The 17,944-nt window shown below is 28.8% G+C and overlaps 3 protein-coding genes across 4 annotated transcripts in view; 2 read left to right on the top strand and 1 right to left on the bottom strand.

Moving 5' to 3' along the window:
* Positions 1-1,262: 1,262 nt before the first annotated feature.
* On the top strand, positions 1,263-5,388 carry Dic1 (Dicarboxylate carrier 1). 2 transcript variants are annotated; one of them, XM_018537434.1, is made up of 8 exons: positions 1,263-1,355; positions 3,654-3,827; positions 4,048-4,203; positions 4,299-4,465; positions 4,545-4,752; positions 4,849-4,929; positions 5,005-5,061; positions 5,148-5,388. In XM_018537434.1, the coding sequence occupies exons 2-8, from the start codon at positions 3,720-3,722 to the stop codon at positions 5,256-5,258; spliced, it is 888 nt and encodes a 295-aa protein (XP_018392936.1). In that variant the 5' UTR covers positions 1,263-1,355; positions 3,654-3,719; the 3' UTR covers positions 5,259-5,388. The 2 variants fall into 2 exon arrangements, with proteins under 2 accessions (XP_018392936.1, XP_018392935.1); XM_018537433.1 differs by lacking the exon at positions 1,263-1,355 and having other exon boundaries at positions 3,643-3,827.
* A 1,053-nt stretch (positions 5,389-6,441) lies between these two features.
* Positions 6,442-7,989, bottom strand: LOC108771988 (uncharacterized). The gene is made up of 4 exons (XM_018537419.1): positions 7,968-7,989; positions 7,221-7,465; positions 7,005-7,124; positions 6,442-6,883 (listed from the first exon to the last, which is right to left on the bottom strand). Exons 2-4 carry the CDS (start codon positions 7,436-7,438, stop codon positions 6,442-6,444), a joined length of 780 nt encoding a protein of 259 aa, XP_018392921.1. The 5' UTR covers positions 7,439-7,465; positions 7,968-7,989.
* A 3,219-nt stretch (positions 7,990-11,208) lies between these two features.
* Wdr81 (WD repeat domain 81) overlaps positions 11,209-17,944 on the top strand; it is an 11,459-nt gene continuing 4,723 nt past the window's right edge. Inside the window, exons 1-11 of the mRNA XM_018537460.1 lie at positions 11,209-11,586; positions 11,669-11,828; positions 11,949-12,204; positions 12,294-12,456; positions 12,606-13,004; positions 13,067-13,267; positions 13,560-13,705; positions 13,782-13,969; positions 14,055-14,650; positions 16,734-17,155; positions 17,235-17,531. Of these exons, the coding sequence (XP_018392962.1) occupies positions 11,371-11,586; positions 11,669-11,828; positions 11,949-12,204; positions 12,294-12,456; positions 12,606-13,004; positions 13,067-13,267; positions 13,560-13,705; positions 13,782-13,969; positions 14,055-14,650; positions 16,734-17,155; positions 17,235-17,531 (3,044 nt within the window). The 5' untranslated portion in view covers positions 11,209-11,370. The remainder of the gene's footprint in view (positions 11,587-11,668; positions 11,829-11,948; positions 12,205-12,293; positions 12,457-12,605; positions 13,005-13,066; positions 13,268-13,559; positions 13,706-13,781; positions 13,970-14,054; positions 14,651-16,733; positions 17,156-17,234; positions 17,532-17,944) is intronic.

Genomic DNA, 17,944 nt, shown 5'->3' with positions numbered 1-17,944 from the left:
AATGGGTCCACTTTTATTTTACGGAGTGGAGTCTCCTTATATCTTACTTCCTGTCCGCAACAGTTGAATCTGCTGAACATGATTGAAGTGGCCTTCAACGACTTTCATCAAACTCCGATTAATTTAACCATTCCAGTAACTTTGCAGGATTGACCAATCGCATTCATTATTTAGTTTTGATGACAGACACAATTGGTCAATTTCCATGGACTGATCGGCCGATTAAGTTAATTGGAATTGGTGAAAGTGGCTTTTATGCCCATTTCCACCAATGCAGATTAATTTTAATCTTAGTTCAATTTGCTCTTCATCTTTTTCTAATTCTAAAAATTAGAAAAAGATTAACGGTAAGTTAAACCGGGATTAATCTGCATTGGTGGAAATGGGCATTATTCGTTAAAATTAAAAATAGCTGACGTAATAGATGATTAGCGGATTTTTCAGCTAGCCTCTGCTCGCCGAGTGAATAAATATACGGTTGGTTGGATCTATAAGTAACAACCAATTATATTAATTTATTTAGTGAATAAGCTAGTTATTGGGTGCATTCCGTTTCACGCATTTATTGACACTGAAAATATATGAAATAATTTTCATTAATTTTCAGTCAATTGCACTCGCAAGGGAATGATCGGAAAACTGTCCTTCACAAGAACAGTTCCCTTAATTGTCAGTGTGTATACTAGTTTTATTTCCTCTAGTTGGAAAAACACACCTTTTTGAAGGACCTTTTAAAAGGATCAATATAATAATATAACAATGTAAATTAATTAGCTAAATATCAATTATACAATTTCATATAATTGTATATCGATTTAATTAGGTAATGATATTATTATATAATATCTATAGACACATTTAAAAATGCGTGAATATGAAGTGCAGAAATTCCAGGCGAATTTTGCTTTGGAACGTATCTATTTTAAGCGAATAGCACAATATTTCCGCAACTCGCTAATAAGTTAATTCCATAACTTGTCGTATAAATCAACGCAAATGTAGCTGTTTATCGCGACAAGCGATAAGCGAGAATAATGACTATATAACTTGTCGTATAAATCAACGCAAATGTAGCTGTTTATCGCGACAAGCGATAAGCGAGAATATCGATAATAATGACTGTAGTCTATATGTACATTTCGCTCTCCTTAAGTTCTACTGGAGACAGTGGAGACTCTCGACCGTAACGTGAGAAAGATGGTAATATTGCACGTGGTTGTCAGCTGATATGCGCCTGTGAACGTCACATTCCGCAGTCTTTTTCCATTCCTCTATACTCTGGATTATTACGTCAGTAGAAATCCAGCTGTCGACTGGATTGGAACGTTTCTTCGTTTCTTCCGAACACCAAACTTGTAAGTACTTTTTATACGCTTGTTTCACTCAAAGAGCTTGTTAACTCATAGTAATCGAATGACAATCGAAAGATCCAGTCTAATCGGTCTACCTAAATACAGAGAGAAGCAGTCTGAGCAGCTTAAACATATATTGAATTGACTTTTATTTTAGGATAAATAAATTAAAAAAAGAACTCAATTCATTTCGAGTAAAATTGAATAAAATGCTGCTTCTGAGAGGAAACAGATATTCAAACAGGAATTTCAACTTTTGAAATTAGTCTTTACTCACCGATTATTGAGTTTATAATAAATAGTTTAGAATAAAATCGAATGCAGGAAGCAAAATATTGGCAATATGCTAACAATTCGACCTTCGGTAGAATGTTACGATTTGGCATCAATCACATTCACGTTAAATTTGTATTCTGCCAGCAAAATCTGACGACAGACCGACTGCAAGAGTCGAGTAGAATCTATCATTTTGTAATCATTTAAATGGAATATATTATTTAAATAAATTATTTAAATGATTACACAAAACAGCAGTTTCTGCTCTGTTTCTACTAGTCATTCCGTTATCATGTTCTGTTGACAGATTCTGTTATATTTTTAGCACTCTCTGTCAACAAATTTTGTAAAAGACTGCATCTTACAAAACCTTTCAACAAATTTGGAAATTGAAAGCCATGGAACTTTCAACTTATTCGATTATTTATAATAACGCAAAATTGTTACAATTTATTTTTAAACAATTATATCTACGACGCTTATAATAATTACCGATTGCAGAAAAAGGACTTTTGTTTTTATTGTAACAAAAAGTCAATAGCAAATTCGCTCATGCGAACATGTTCGAGCCGTCACTCCAAAAAAATGTAGCTGAATTATTGATTGAGACGTAGAGTCATTGTTATCGCTAGATCGCTTCTGCTTCATCGTACTTGTATTCGGTTTCAATTTTAGCCTGACTTGAGCTTAGCAAGAAATGCTATTTATATTTGCGTAAGATATCGTAGAATATTGCAAATTTTGTAACATCTCAATTCAGTTTCTACAAAAAAAAAATAAAGAGCGGATATTTCGGAGTATTTAATAGCATTTTTGTTACATGATAGACGTACTGTACAGAAATTTATATTAATATATAAAAGAATGAAGCTTCGAAAAAATAAATCATACATTCAAATAAAAGCCCATGAAAGCTAACAATGAATAAAAAAAGATAAGAATTAAATATAATACAATAGACGTTTCGGCACTTGATTTGAGTCTTTTTTAATATAAAACTGACAAAATTAACAAAATTATTAAGTGTTGTGAAATAAAAAAAATCGTGCCTTACTAAGACATTGTGGATATAACGTCCATAAGTAAACAGTTATCAACGAACGTCTTTGACAGTAATTGGTAGAGTACTTAAATTGTTAGTAAAAAAATGACCGAAATATAAAAACACTGTAAAAACTATCATAATCTAATACACAAAATAATATACATATATTAGTAAAAACGATGACATATGACAGTAAAACAACAAAATTATAGCGGATTTAAAAATTCCGTACCATTTAAATTTTGCTTTTGTTTTTGGATATAGATCATTTCAGAGATCAGTACCTTATGATCCTTTTTTTCTTCTAATAACTATTATAATGTTGTTCCAATAAAATTCATGCAATAAATTAATTTTACCTTCAGTTATTAAGGAATGTTGATTGATGTTTCTATTAATATGATTCCGTTTCTGGTTTTTAATAATTGCATGTAAGATGCATTACAATCACCATAGCTTAACTCTGTGGATGACATTGGAATGTTAAGGTAAAGACATTCTGTACACCCTAATAAGTATTGATTTAATTTTATTGAGTCCTTTATAAATCATATGTATAGCTGAGTCATTTTTAAATAATTTTTTAAAGTTTTTCGAAATTGTGTTAATACATATAATATATATATATAGAAAAAGGTAGATAAATCAACAACTTGATCACTATTAATAGAATTGATATTAGTCCAGTTGAGCTTAAAACTTGGAATACAAATTTATGTTAATATTCATTTGTGCAAAATATATGCATTTCTTTCTATTTGTTATCTGGACTCTGATATGATAATTTTTCAGCCTTTTCTTTTTTAAACTATTTATCTATTTTTAAAATCAAACTTGAGAACCTTCATTTCTACATGATGACTAAATAATATATTTAACATTTCGTTTTATTAGTATACATTAATTTTTTAGGTAAAATAAATTAATTACTTTTTAGATAAATCAGTATATGTTTTAATCAATTTTCCTGTATTTTACAGTGCCAGTGCCAGCATTAGTGCCATAGATATGTTCCTATAATTATTGCTTAGTATACAGTGGTAAAGATGAGTAGAACAATGACTGACAAGAGTAAAAAATTATCACGCTGGTACTTTGGTGGCATTTCTTCCGCAGCTGCTGCATGCGTGACTCATCCTTTAGATTTATTGAAGGTCTTGTTTATATCGTTTTTAAATCAGTACTTTTTGATTTGTTATAATAATAAAAGTGACAAAAGATATTACACAATCAGTTTGAACATTCTATAAATCTATATAATCAGAAATTATTTCAAATTTCTAATAAATATCAATTTTCTTTAAATGCAGATACAGAAATACGGATAGAGAAATGTGTAAATTAGGGGATCAAACGATCAAATCTTTCTTTCAGGTTCACTTACAAACGCAACAAGAGGGCAAGCTATCAATAGTACATTCTACTATTGGAATAATTAGGAAACAAGGAATATTAGCTCTATATAACGGACTTAGTGCTTCCCTACTTCGCCAACTTACATATTCTACAATAAGATTTGGAGCATACGAGGTCGGTACATGCAGACCTTTTATATGCGTCATCTATACGTATATAAACAGTTTTCTTCTTAATTTATTATACACAGGTCATGTTGAATATAATAGGTCGGCAAACAGACGCTTGAATCGTCTGGTCATCCATTGCCTTTTTATCAAAAGCTGATATTGGCTGGAATTTCTGGTGCTACTGGTGGTGTTTTTGGGACTCCCAGCGATGTAATTAATGTACGCATGCAGAATGATATCAAAATAGCACCAGAACTAAGAAGAAAGTAAGACATCCTTATTATTTGATTATAATGTTATTTGATTATATCGTTGGTCTTATTAATAAATTCCTTTATGGCATAGTTATAAGCATGCTCTGGATGGACTGTTACGTGTAATTCAACAAGAAGGAGTTTATCAATTGTTTAGTGGATGTTCGACTGCGACCATGAGAGCAGCACTGATGACTATCGGACAATTGAGCTTTTATGACCAAATTAAAACAATATTATTACAAACTGGCTATTTTCAGGATAATCCTTCAACACACGTTTTATCCAGTGTATCGGCAGTAAGTATAATCTATAAATATTAAGACTTATCATTTCTAGTTTGTGCTAAGTGTATTCGAAAAGAGATAACGTTTTACATCCTTTTATGCTGATAGGGCGCTATTGCAACAACACTTACGCAACCCTTAGATGTTCTGAAAACACGAGCAATGAATGCTAAGCCTGGAGAATTTAAAGTAAGTAGATCCAAATCTAAATAGAATAAATTAAAAAAATATATGTAATTCGCGATTATTATATTTTCTGTACAGAATTTACTAGAAATCTTCCTATATACTGCCAAACTTGGGCCATTGGCTTTCTTTAAAGTAAGTATGATTAAAAAAGATCTTTATATTGATATTGATAAATAATTTTGATAAAATCATGCAATACAAATTGTTTCTATTTTTAGGGCTATGTACCTGCATTTATTCGGTTAACACCGCAAACTATCCTCACATTTGTGTTCCTGGAACAACTCAGATGTAATTTCGGATTTTACCCACAATCCGTAAAGCCATAAATTATAAAAATCGAACTATTTTTGATAAACAGAACTTTTGTAAGATAAACGGATTCGTTTCGTGGCAGATATTGTACAAGAAGCAAACGAATAGTGTTATTATAAATAATAATGCAATATATAACGCAGAGATCAACATGTGAAAACATACAGCAGCAAAAATATTTAATTACTAAATTGCATAGTTTAATGATTAAGCTTTAATTAAGAGTTAATCATTACATTTCTATCTAGAGAAATTTCAACCAAATCGCGAATCATGGTTGTAGTTTTCAATTGATACATTCCTTATATTAATTTAATTGAATGTTTGTGTTGATACAGATGCAGTTATATATATTTTAAAACTTTATTTAAAATATACATATATATTTATATATATATTATACATACATATAGAAAAAACCACACAGATTATTTATATTTATATTTAATTGTATCTTTTATATACAAAGTGATTTTTTAAGTACAAAAAACGAAAGATATATATTTTACAAACATTATCTTTTATAAATTTATCTTTTTAAGGCCTTATATACTTCAAGTTATTCCATTATTTTATATTATATCAATTATTACCAATGTGTGAAATGTATAGTACAAAGTTCACGAAAGAGCTTTAGATAATATAAGAAAATAATTTTCGTTTATTATACTGAGATATGCATGTTTATTTTAGCAGTATATGAATAACTTGCTATTGAAATGTACATTATTTTTATGATAAAATATTGCAATTAATTTTTTAAACTTCTGCGTAACTATGTAAGTTAAAAGTAAAAATAAAAGGATATATTCTGAATCATCAATATATAAAATATTAACATATTATTACAATATAGTAATAGATTCCATTAAATTCGATTAGACATTTCCGTAGATAGTCTAACAATAGATCGGTGATATAAATCAAGTTAAATTGATTATTTGATATAGAATGAAATATTTGATGTCATTTAAATGATTTTTTTTTATTAAAATAAGATTTTGTCGATTTCTGCGACTAATCTATTCATTCGATTACATTTATACTGGCACTTCCATCGAAATTGTAAAATAAATTTGAAAATAAGTTTTTGTATATTATGATATAATATTTATACGTACATATATATGCATATATATAATTATATATATATATATATATGCTTTTGTAAAAAAACATTTAATATTATAATTAAAACTATTTAAGTGGAAGTATAATTTGTTTGGGTATGGTAAGGTTCATGTATATTTTTTCAATGTTGTTTTCTGAGAAAAATTGTTCTGCATACCTTTCATAGTTTGTTCCACATAAAGCTAATTCTAGTTTTTTTATATCTTCATTTGACAACAAATTTATAACACCTGGTGGTATTGCAGATGTCGAAAACATATTACAATATGGTGCCAAACTATAGGAATTTGTATTGCATATTACAATAACAGAATTACCAAAAGTTAAAATTTGAATTAGTCGACAAAATAAAACAGTTTCATCTTCCTCCTTCAAAATAACAACGCCCTTTGAATTACGAATTTTCGTTACTTCTAATCTTCCTTTTTGTGAACACGATAGAGAATTTTGACAGATATACGAGAATTTTTCTATATCTGATGATATTAAATCTGCCAATGCAGATTTACTAAAAAATATATATACATGTATGAGAAAATTAGTAAAAATTTTAAGTGCAGAAATACACAAACTAAGCATTATAAAAATTATAAAACTATGTAAAAACTTTTTAATAACTTAATACATACCCGTTATATCTTAATATAGATGCAAATTGGAATAATACTTGCGTTCTATAAGTAATAGATTTAGTACTCCAAACTTGAAATCCTTTACCAGCTGAATCAATACATCTGTTAATATCTACACTACAATAACATATCAATGAAAATTTTACATAAATTTTGTTATTAAGCATCATAAATTTAAGAGAATTATAATTAAAATAAAAAAATATACTATACCTTGTCGCGTTTGCCCATTGACTATCATTATGTGTCCAATATGTATTTTTTACAGGTTGCTGCCACATACCATCATAAAATAAATCATGAACTATACTTTTCTGTATACTTAGTTTTTTTATACAGCAATCGTCATAATTAGACTTAAACCATTTATGCAATGTTTCATCAAGTATTTTCGTATAAGGCAAAAGCACAACACCATTATGGAAGTCCATGTACGTATTTATAAATACGATGTCTGTCTACATAATTAAAAAAAAAATAGAAATAACATTAGTAATAATTAGAAAAATTGCCTAAAAGACTACATTATATAATGGAAATAGTATACATTTAAAGATGTTAAAGATGTTGCTAAGTTTTTAGCAAATACAATATCTTCCGTCCATATAGATACAATGTTTATTCTATTAGGTGTACAGACTATAGTATGTAATAATTCATTCTTTGCTCGAAATGTTTGAATTTTATGGAGTATGGAATTGTAACGAAGTATGGAAAATCTCGAAGCTGATACTTCAAAATATTTTTTTATAAACCATAAAAATTTTTCTTTTATTGATTCTTGGATCCAAATTTTATTTAAAAACTCCAGAAAAGACTCATTTTTTAAGTAATTAATAGCTGCATACAAATCGGAATCCGCTAGAAGTATTATTTCACTGTGGAAGCCTGTCAGAAATATTTATAATCTTGAATATGAAAAAAGTTACTTTTTATTACATTACTAATATGTTTCCTTACCTACGCTAACATCATCTTTTAAATGTTTATATTGAGTCTCCAGTGTAGAATTTTTACTAAAATACAAAAACAATTTATGAAATTGATAACAATATTAATTTAAATATAAGAAATATAAGTAACAAAATGATTAACGTATTCGAAAAGGAATATGCTTACAGGATAGCATTTTCCAAAAATGGAGTAATTATATCATTATGACTTTTATATATTATTGCGATTGTAAATATCAGTAATAAGACTATATCATCTTTCTTGTATTCCTCTAAAAAAGAAAACAAAGTTAAAATGAAATATAAAAATATTTAATATTTCTATTATAAGCTAATTATTCATAAAATAAAATTGCATATATAACACAAATAATAAATTTTTTAATATGAAGACAACATTACCGTATTTATTGTCAAACATAAGCTGCATACCAATATTATTTAAGTATTCAATAACAGTAGTAATTTTATCTACATGTGCATATCTTGATTGAAAAAGAGATAAATTTTTTTCTATTACAGATGCTGTTTTAAGAAATCTGTAAATACATAATTAAAAATAAAATATGAGAATACAAGTTTTATTATATTTAGGTAATTGTTGAACCAAGCTATCTCACGTCTGTCAAAATTGGCCTGATTCAACATGTTTTTATATAAAATAATCAATAATTTTCTGACAGAAAAAAGTTTGCCTCTGCCAAGGAGACTCAACAATTACCTATATTTATATTTTAGAGCTACATTTCAAAACCATCACCAAAACCAATCTTCCAAAAGGAAAATTTTACTCTATATACTATAATATGTTACATATATTATACTATATATTTTAAGTCAAATTTTCCTCAGGAAGATATTTTAAAATATATCCCAGAAATATAAATTTGTTTACCTTTCTGAAAAATTGTTAACATCTGTAAATTTAATTTCATCTGCTAACTTAAATATTTCTTTGTCCAGTACCTAAAAATAAATAGAATTATATTTCAAAAATAACAGACTAAGGTATTTGCCAATTAATATTATAACTTTTTAAAAGTTAGTAATAGTATATTCATATATGCATGCTATATGTTGATTCTACAATCAGTCGGTAGTCAGAAGTCTTAGTTTTAATCAGTGAAGTGGACCAATAATCAACTTGTAAGACTAATGCTGATTGATCAAATTCATCGATTAAGATTAAGACTTCAGACTAGCGACTCATTATGTAGAGAATTAGCAATATACATATTTATATTCACTTTTCTGTTATAAGCAGGGTTATATAGGTAATATAACTAGTTAAAACGTTAAAAATTAAAAACAAAGTTAAAAAGTTAATTAATTTTAACTTAACTCAGTTACATTTTAGACTCCTAACTTTTTAACTTTATTTAGTTACATGTTATCAGTAACTAATAACTTTTTATTATTGTTTTTTTAAAGTTAAATGTCAGACACAATACGAGCCATACGTAACGAAAGATACGAATTCCGGCCGGCTTGCAGCACACTATCAGCGCCTTCGCGAATTTTTGCACAAAACCTCAAACTCTTATTATAGGATCTGTACCTGCAAGTAGAGACTCTTTATTGTCCGTAAGCAGACACAAGTTTGCATCACTGGGTCTAACGTGCAGGACTTGCAGCTTGCAGTAGCTTGTAGTCACTTGTAGTTTGCTGCTGCATTTATGGCATTCGATTCTAATAATAGTTTGAGGTTTTGTGCAAAAACGCAATGAGTGTTGACATTGATAATAGAATATACACACATATATATGAAACAAAACATTATAAAATATATATATTATTATAAAAAATATTAATATAATAAAATTTTGGATATGTTCTAAAATCTAAATAGTTTTTGTTTTATTGTCACTTATTAAGACTGAAACCCTGAAATCACATGAAAAAAAAATTTTTGACTTTTAACTTTTCAATTACATTTTTTTATTAACTTAACTTTTAATTCAATTAATTTCATTATACATTAACTTGTATCTTAACTAAGTTAAATTTTCAAGGTTGTTAACTTTAACTTAACTTAGTCAAAAAAAAAAGTAACTTACCCAATCCTGGTTATAAGTCATGTAAGTATAACAGCGTTCTATAATGTTCAGTCGTGTGTCCATAATTGTGTTATAATCAATTCCAAAATTAAAATATTAGGATTTCTTTCTCCAATTCCAATTAACGCAAATTCTAATCAGTCGTTATCAATAGGCGAGTTCAAAGTCTGTTTTCTGTATCTAAAGGTACAATCACGTGCTGCTTATAATAAGCAACTGGAGCAACAACAACAAGTCTTTCATGCTGACGCTTGACGCTCATTTTCAGCGTCAAAGCAGATCACGTGATAAGAATTGACGAATAGCAAGTGTCAATTTTAATCACGTGACCTATTTTGACGCTTATGCATGGATGTAAAGAAAAATGAGCGTCAAACGTCAACATGAAACGACCTTTAGCTTATAGCCCATTCTACAATGGGCAGTAGCAGTAGTGAATTAAAAAGTAGACGTAGAAATCGACCATTAATAGTTAATTATTCTCCTCTCATTCGATTATGATTTGTTGATTTCTACTGCCCATTGTAAAATAGGCTTAAGGCTACGCAAAATAAAAGAAACAGGGAATAGGGAACAGAGAATAAGAATTTCAACCTATCAGAAATCATGTACTATGGAATACACACTGTTTATTCCACAGTATATGATTTCTGATAGGTTGAAATTCTTATTCTCTGTTCTCTGTATTGTGACACGTCGATAAAGGCTACGGTCCACTTGATACTACGAATGCTTTGACGCACTTTTTGATTGGTCAATTATTAAAATTGTTTCTCTCGATTGGTCAATTAAAAACTTCGAAGCATTTGTAGCTGTTTGTAGCGTCAAGTGGACCGCATCCAAAATCGTATCGTTGAAAGTGATCGTGATCCACAAATTATGCATGGATGTAAAGAAAAAGTTCTTTTTCGACGTTGTTGATAAATAAATTTGCACACAACGAAAAAGAATTTACGTGTCGAGCGTAGATCAGCGTAGACGTTTTCGATGCTACTTCTAGCGTGGAAATTCAAATATCAAAATTAATGACCAGTTTTGACGCTCAAACCTTGCATCACATGAAAATTTCTTTTAATGATACATACTTTAAGCAATCTAGTGTAATATGTAAATCTATGGTCTGTGGTCGCATTGCATTATTTTGCGACTGATAGATTTTCTAACCTGAATAGTCACCAATTTTAACTTGATATCTCTATTTGCAGAACAATGCTATTGTTGACCAAAGTTTTTGTTCATTTCGGGCAAAAACGCGTCGAATAAGCCTAATGTCGTCGATTTCTGAAGTGACGCTGCTAAACTGAACAATTACCTCTTTATTTACAGATAAATAGACAATAAATACAAAGCAAAATGGATATAATAAAGGAACATCTGCTTGTACCAACGAAATATATGATTCTGACAGACGATAGAATTTGTTTGACAGCTCACAGAAACTGGCTGTCTCGTTTTTTATCAATTGGCCCATTGAATTTTATCAGTCATGATCGTTTGTCCAATGATGAAATTGCGGCACAGCCCACTATCGATGAATTGGGTAGCGATTGGCTGAAAATTTATGCAAAAGTATTTTTAACATTTTTGCATGTTTTAATTATGGTGTACAATAAGATAACAAACACATAAGATAAAATTTCATTGTCATTAGGTATATATAAAACAACACAGAAATGTAATTCCTTTACCGAGAGGAAGATCTATTAGTAATATAAGGAACCAGGCAGAGTTAATGTTTTCACAATTGCTGCATTATGTGGCAGAGACTAATTATCGAAATTTATGGAAAGAAATGTACAAGAAGTATTACAGTATGTATTTGACATGTCATTTAAAATTTTTTAATTTAAATAAGAAATTTAAAATTTCACTATTTTTGTACTTTTGTATTTTTTTTAATATAAATTAACAATTTTTTGTAAAATATGTAGATCCCTGGAATTTTGTTGAACAAAAAGAACATTCTAATATCAGTGCTAATGTAAACGATGTTACTATTATGCATGAAATACTGAATAGAATGTATGGTTGCACAGTAGTACAAGTGCAACATGGGACAGTTTTATCGATATCAAATGGTATAATGTCTAAAACGCATTGTAATCTGGTACCAATTCATTTTGTCATAGAAACATCATCTGCATTTATAATGTTTTATGAACAGACTGCCAATTATTCTCTTCGTGAGTGAGTATAGACATTATATTTATTTATATATTTTTAATACATAATAATTACAAGATATTTGTGCATTCTATTATAAATGTTAATTTTAGGTGTGTAATGTACAGTCCTGCCGCTCTTAATGCAAGTTATGGAAAACCTTTATTTGTAATTTATCAGTTATTAAGATTATCCAGAGACTTGCACGATCGTGGTCTTGCATTAGGCGAGATTACACTTAGTGACATATTAATTACAGATAATTTTACTATTCAGGTATATGTTACATAGTAGAGCTACTTATACAGTAAACAATATTATTTTAGCGTAATTAATATTTAATAAAACAAGTTAAATATTTAACAAATATTCAATAAGATAAAAGAGAAAAAAATATTTTATTTGAGCTAATTTTATTCTTATAGGTATTACCAAAGATAAATGATAATATTTATTTAAAACCTGATAGCGAATGTATAAATATTTCTCAAGAACATAAAGAGAAAAATTCAAATAGCAATATTTACGGTAAAAAAGATGATATACTTCGTTCAACTAATACTGACTTTGGTTTAAATGAGAATATTGAAAAATTATGCGAGATGTGGATGTATAATTGTATTAGCAACTTTGATTATTTAACTGCGCTCAATAATTTGGCTGGTAGGAGATACGGCAATCCTAGCTGCCATCATGTTATGCCATGGGTGACAGATTTTACAACAAGAAGTGGTGGTAACTGGAGAGATTTAACAAAGTCGAAATTTCGATTAAACAAAGGGGATAGACAATTGGATCTTACATTTGACTCACAATCAACAGAGGTATATAAATTGTATAAATACAAAAAGACTTATACTATATTGAATATTTAATTAAATTATAGGTCGGACATCATGTATCTGACGTCTTGTCAGAGATTACCTACTATGTATATCTCTCACGTCGATATAGTAAATCTGTTCTTTGTAAACATGTACGACCATTATGGGTACCTGGAGAATATCCAGCTTCAATTCAAAGATTACATGATTGGAGCCCCGATGAATGTATCCCACAATTTTTCACTGATCCTAGTGTTTTTAAGGTAATATATAAATTGTGTATATTGGTCCAATCAAAATGTACTTTCTGCTTGCAAGAGATCTGGTCATGATTTTTAAATATATTTTAAAGTCTGGTGTCCTATTGAATACCTCAAGTTTTCCAATTTGGCAAACTGCCGCTCGCGCTGCCATTTTAAAAAATTTACGTCTGAAACATGTTTTTAAGTCCCAGTGTAAAGAAAGTAAAAAAAGTTGATGTATGTAATATATTGTTATTTAATAATGATAAAATAGCTTTAGGTTCAATATTTTTAAGATATGTTTTATTTACAGTCCATCCACGAGGATTTGCTAGATTTAGAAATTCCAGCATGGGCAACTTCTCCAGAAGATTTTATCGAGAAACATAGAGAGGCATTGGAAAGTTTTTATGTTTCAGAAAGATTACATCATTGGATAGACTTGACCTTCGGCTACAAGTACGAACGTAATCTTGTCCAATGAACAATTCATTATTTATTTGAATTTTTCTGACATATATGTTTCTTACGATAGATTATCTGGTTTCGCTGCTATAAAATCAAAAAATGTTTGTTTACAATTAGTCGATAATCATACTGATTTAATTAATTCTGGTATTGTACAACTTTTCACACAACCACATCCACAAAAAATTATTCCGTCTCCCTATTGGGGTAAAGTACCACCGCGTCTTCGATCGATATCTTTAACCAATAAAAGTAGTAAGTTTTTAGACAAAGATTTCAAATTATTATAAATTTTGTGAAAACATTCTTGTAATTTTGTCAAATTGTTACATGATTATAGAAAGTGATCAACCTACGAGTAAGATCAGTGACGATGAAGGCCACAGTTCTGGTATTGAAGAAGAAGAATTATCTGCGACAATAACGAACGTATCAAGATCGTCACCTCTTGTATTAAGTCGTTTATTGAGTCGTTCTAGAGGTTCTTTGCTGTCAGAAGATAATGTTAAGTCGGATAAATCTATTAATCAGCCCATTACTCTTCCAAAGGATTTCAACCCTATTGCGGCACTTATACAAGTAGAAACTACACATGCTTTTATGCATAAGATTAACCATCAAAATTATAAACTTGCAACAGGATCACACGATATTTCCACAAATTACAAGCAAATTGTGGCTAGTGGACGTATTAAGGAGCTACAAATACTAGGTTGTCTAATAGTAGAAATATTTTTAGCCGACAAATTCCGCGCAACCTGGAATGTTGAAAAAGTATTATTCGCGCAAAGGATCACGACATGTCTAAATATCTTGAAGACATCAGCAGATAATTTACCGAAATGTATAAGAAACATCGTATCTTTATTATTACAAATTGATATTATGCCAAAGAGTTATAATGTAGGCAATATAGAGATGAATGACATTTCAACGGTAATTTTAAAATTCTACAAGATGTTATATTATATAAGATGTTTTATAATATATTATATATTATATAAGATGTTTACAATATTATGATAAAGATTTAATTGATTAATAAAACTTACAAAATTAAATAGAAAGTTAGAAACAAGACCGATATAAATAAATCAACTAATAAAATAAGAAAAAGCGCCAAATTACTTTCAAAATACATGTGTGGAAAAATAATTTTATATATAATTTATTTTAAAATTATATTTATTTTAGAGACATATATCTGCACTTATTTTTAATGTATTTAAAATAAATTATATATAGGCTTATTCCAATGTTATTTTGATTATAGTTGATGCTTCTTCTTAGTTAAATTGAACAGAAAAGTTTTATATATATATTGTGAAATTGGTAAGATTTTAGAGAATTTGAATTATTAGCAATTTGGAAACTCATCAAGGATATAGATTTAAAATAATGTTTTAACTATTAGCGCATTTTTTATGTGTGTTATATATATACTTTATCACATATCTTTGTATATAAACATATTCATTCAAAAACTTTTAAAATTTTTTGGACTATTCATTTTCAATATCTAAATTTTGATATGCTTCAAATTAAAACATTAATTATTTTATAATACATATATTATAAATATTGTAATTTATAAAAAGCTCAATATGTTGACAATAATTGGTTTACAGATTTATGCTTATTAAAATTTTTTATTTGTTTCTGTGAGTTCTATTAGTCAGTTAAATCTTTATTTATAATTCTGAAAGATTTTACATTTTATTACAGTATAGGGGAGATGTCCTAAATCGGACCATGTCTCAAATTAAACCTTTTTAATTTAAATAAATACGGTTAAGCAGATTTGTGTGCGTACTATTTATAATGTAAAGTCCTCATAAAACATCGAACATGTGACAGCAGTTTGGCAGTATTCTGTCATAATGTTCATAGAATAGATGCAAATATGTATTTTCGGCTATTATGCGAAATTTTTTTTAAAAAAGAAAAATTGTAAATCATTATTTAAAAGATTATTTAAAATTTTGAACAATTAATTTAAGGTAATTAAAGAGTGTAGAATTCAAAAATATCAAGTACTTTTGCGGTTTATTATAAAATTTGTTCCAATCGTTCGAAAGAACCCGTGTTCAAATCGGACCTCTCTTTGGGTGTCTAAATCGGACCCATACAAAAAACACTAAAAAGACGAGTAACCCAGTAAATTTATCGAAGAAAGAAAGTTCGCCACAACCTGGTTGTAGCACTGGTGATCGACCAGATCTGGTCTAAGGAACACTAAATCAATAAAATATGCAGTGTCATCAGACTCAGATTGATGGGATTTTTTTATTAATTTTAATTCTAATAATATAAACTGTACACTTTTATCTTCGAGTCTTAAATTGCTTGTTTTTACTCAATATTAACAAAAATTAATTAAAATATTTTAAAATTCTATCCATAAAAATAGGAGAGGTTCGATTTGGAACTATATGAGTTCCATTATAGTTTGACACAGGTAAGAGACGTCAAAATAGTCTGAAGCAAAAATGAAGGAAATTAAATGATCTTTCGAACGGCACCATTGGTTTTATGATCGGACTTTATTTACGCCTTATAGAGAACAAAAACTGCAAATAGGTCCGATTTAGACCACTGTCCCCTATATTGAAGAATTTATTATAATATAAAGGATGCTTCATGACATATGAACATAACTTGAGAACTGAATTCAGAATATAAAAATAATAAAAAGTTTATATACATTTTTGTTTTATTCTTGTGTCTAAGTTACAAATATTTTCGTGTTTTATTAATCCTTGTTACGAATTGAGCATAATGTTTTCATCCCTATTCACGTCTTATTGACTTCTTTAAAGACAGAAATGTGTGAAGACACTGCTAGCTTAATTTTTAACGAAAATTAATAAAACATGAAAACGTTTATAACTTGGAAACAAAATCAGATCGAACAAATATTTATATACTTTTTATGTTATTTTTGTGTTCTGAATTAATTTCTGAAGTTATACTGACATGTTATGAAACATCCTGTATAAGTAAAATGTTTTATGTTTAGATGAATGAGACTCCTTTTCGTTATCCGACAATAACATACATGGGTCTTCCACCACCATCTGCTCATCAATTTCTTCAACCAATTTTATCTGGCAGTCTGTTTCCATTCTCCAAATACTGCCAATACTTATACAACATTGTGGAAATGTTGCAAGAATATAATAGTTTGATACGAGAATTAAATGCTATCGTGAAGACCGAGGACGACATAAATTTTACTATAAAAACAAAGACAAAGTATTTATGTAAAATTAGCGAGTGTAAAGTAAAAGCAATTGCTAGAGAATTAGAACGACTATTACCTTATGCTGGCGGCATGAGAGAAGCCACGTTACAGTTGATAGTGCCTCACATAATGCAGATTATGGAAGAACCTTATAGTGCGGTATTGGGAGTATGGCATCTTTTTGATCCGATTGCAAAGTGAGTGTGTATTACTATTTTACTTTTTTGATAAAATACGTTATTCGATTTTTTTCATTTTTCTCATTTTTTGTCGCAGAACATTAGGACCGAAGGATACAGCTAATACATTCCTTTCACCTATTACAAAACTATATGAAAACGGTTCTATTATGGATACTGCATTGTACGTTGATATAATACCTGCGGGGATGCTTGCAAAATTTCGAACTACTCGACTGTATCACAGAACGTTTTTGTTGAAGTTGATAGTTCGGTTAGGGCTACGTAAATTCTTAGATAATTTTATAAATCCTTTGGTAGAAGCAGTGGGAGGATATAAAGATTATGTACAGGGTTCGATTGACACATGCACACATAGGACTGTGAATTTGAAGTAAGAAAAAAGTAATAATTAATTAGATTTCGCTCGTTTTTTGCAATGCAAAGTATAAAGAAAAATGGTTTAAATCGAGCGGTAATAAGGTTTTTAAATAAATTTCTAGTTTACAATATTAATAAGAACAACATAAATATAAAAAAAAATAGATTCTGCGCAGCCCCTAAGAAGTGAAACAATTATCTGGTGATTAAAAGATCTATGATCATCAGCGCCGTTCGGATCCGGCGTTAAAACTGTACCACTATAGCCCCTCTAGGAAGAGGCGATATTTTTAAAAATATTTTTAATTTTTTTATATTTATGTTCTTATTAATATTGTAAACTAGAAATTTATTTAAAAACCTCATTAGGTTCACTATAACCTCTCTAGGGGGAGGGTTACAATATATTTATATATTTTTTTATAT

The sequence above is a fragment of the Cyphomyrmex costatus genome, unplaced genomic scaffold (assembly GCF_001594065.2).
Source record: "Cyphomyrmex costatus isolate MS0001 unplaced genomic scaffold, Ccosl1.0 scaffold172, whole genome shotgun sequence".
In the NCBI taxonomy this organism is placed as follows: Eukaryota; Metazoa; Arthropoda; class Insecta; order Hymenoptera; family Formicidae; genus Cyphomyrmex; species Cyphomyrmex costatus.
This window is presented reverse-complemented; position numbering and strand designations above follow the sequence as displayed.

Bases quoted from the DNA above. Each gene is read 5' to 3' on its own strand.
- Dic1 (XM_018537434.1), top strand. From the start codon at position 3,720: ATGAGTAGAACAATGACTGACAAGAGTAAAAAATTATCACGCTGGTAC. The intron at 4,466-4,544 runs GTAAGACATCCT...TTTATGGCATAG, and splicing joins GCACCAGAACTAAGAAGAAA to TTATAAGCATGCTCTGGATG. The intron at 4,753-4,848 runs GTAAGTATAATC...TTATGCTGATAG, and splicing joins TTTTATCCAGTGTATCGGCA to GGCGCTATTGCAACAACACT.
- LOC108771988 (XM_018537419.1), bottom strand. From the start codon at position 7,438: ATGGACTTCCATAATGGTGTTGTGCTTTTGCCTTATACGAAAATACTT. The intron at 7,125-7,220 runs GTATAGTATATT...ATGTTATTGTAG, and splicing joins CAATGGGCAAACGCGACAAG to TGTAGATATTAACAGATGTA. The intron at 6,884-7,004 runs GTATGTATTAAG...TATATTTTTTAG, and splicing joins TCTATATTAAGATATAACGG to TAAATCTGCATTGGCAGATT.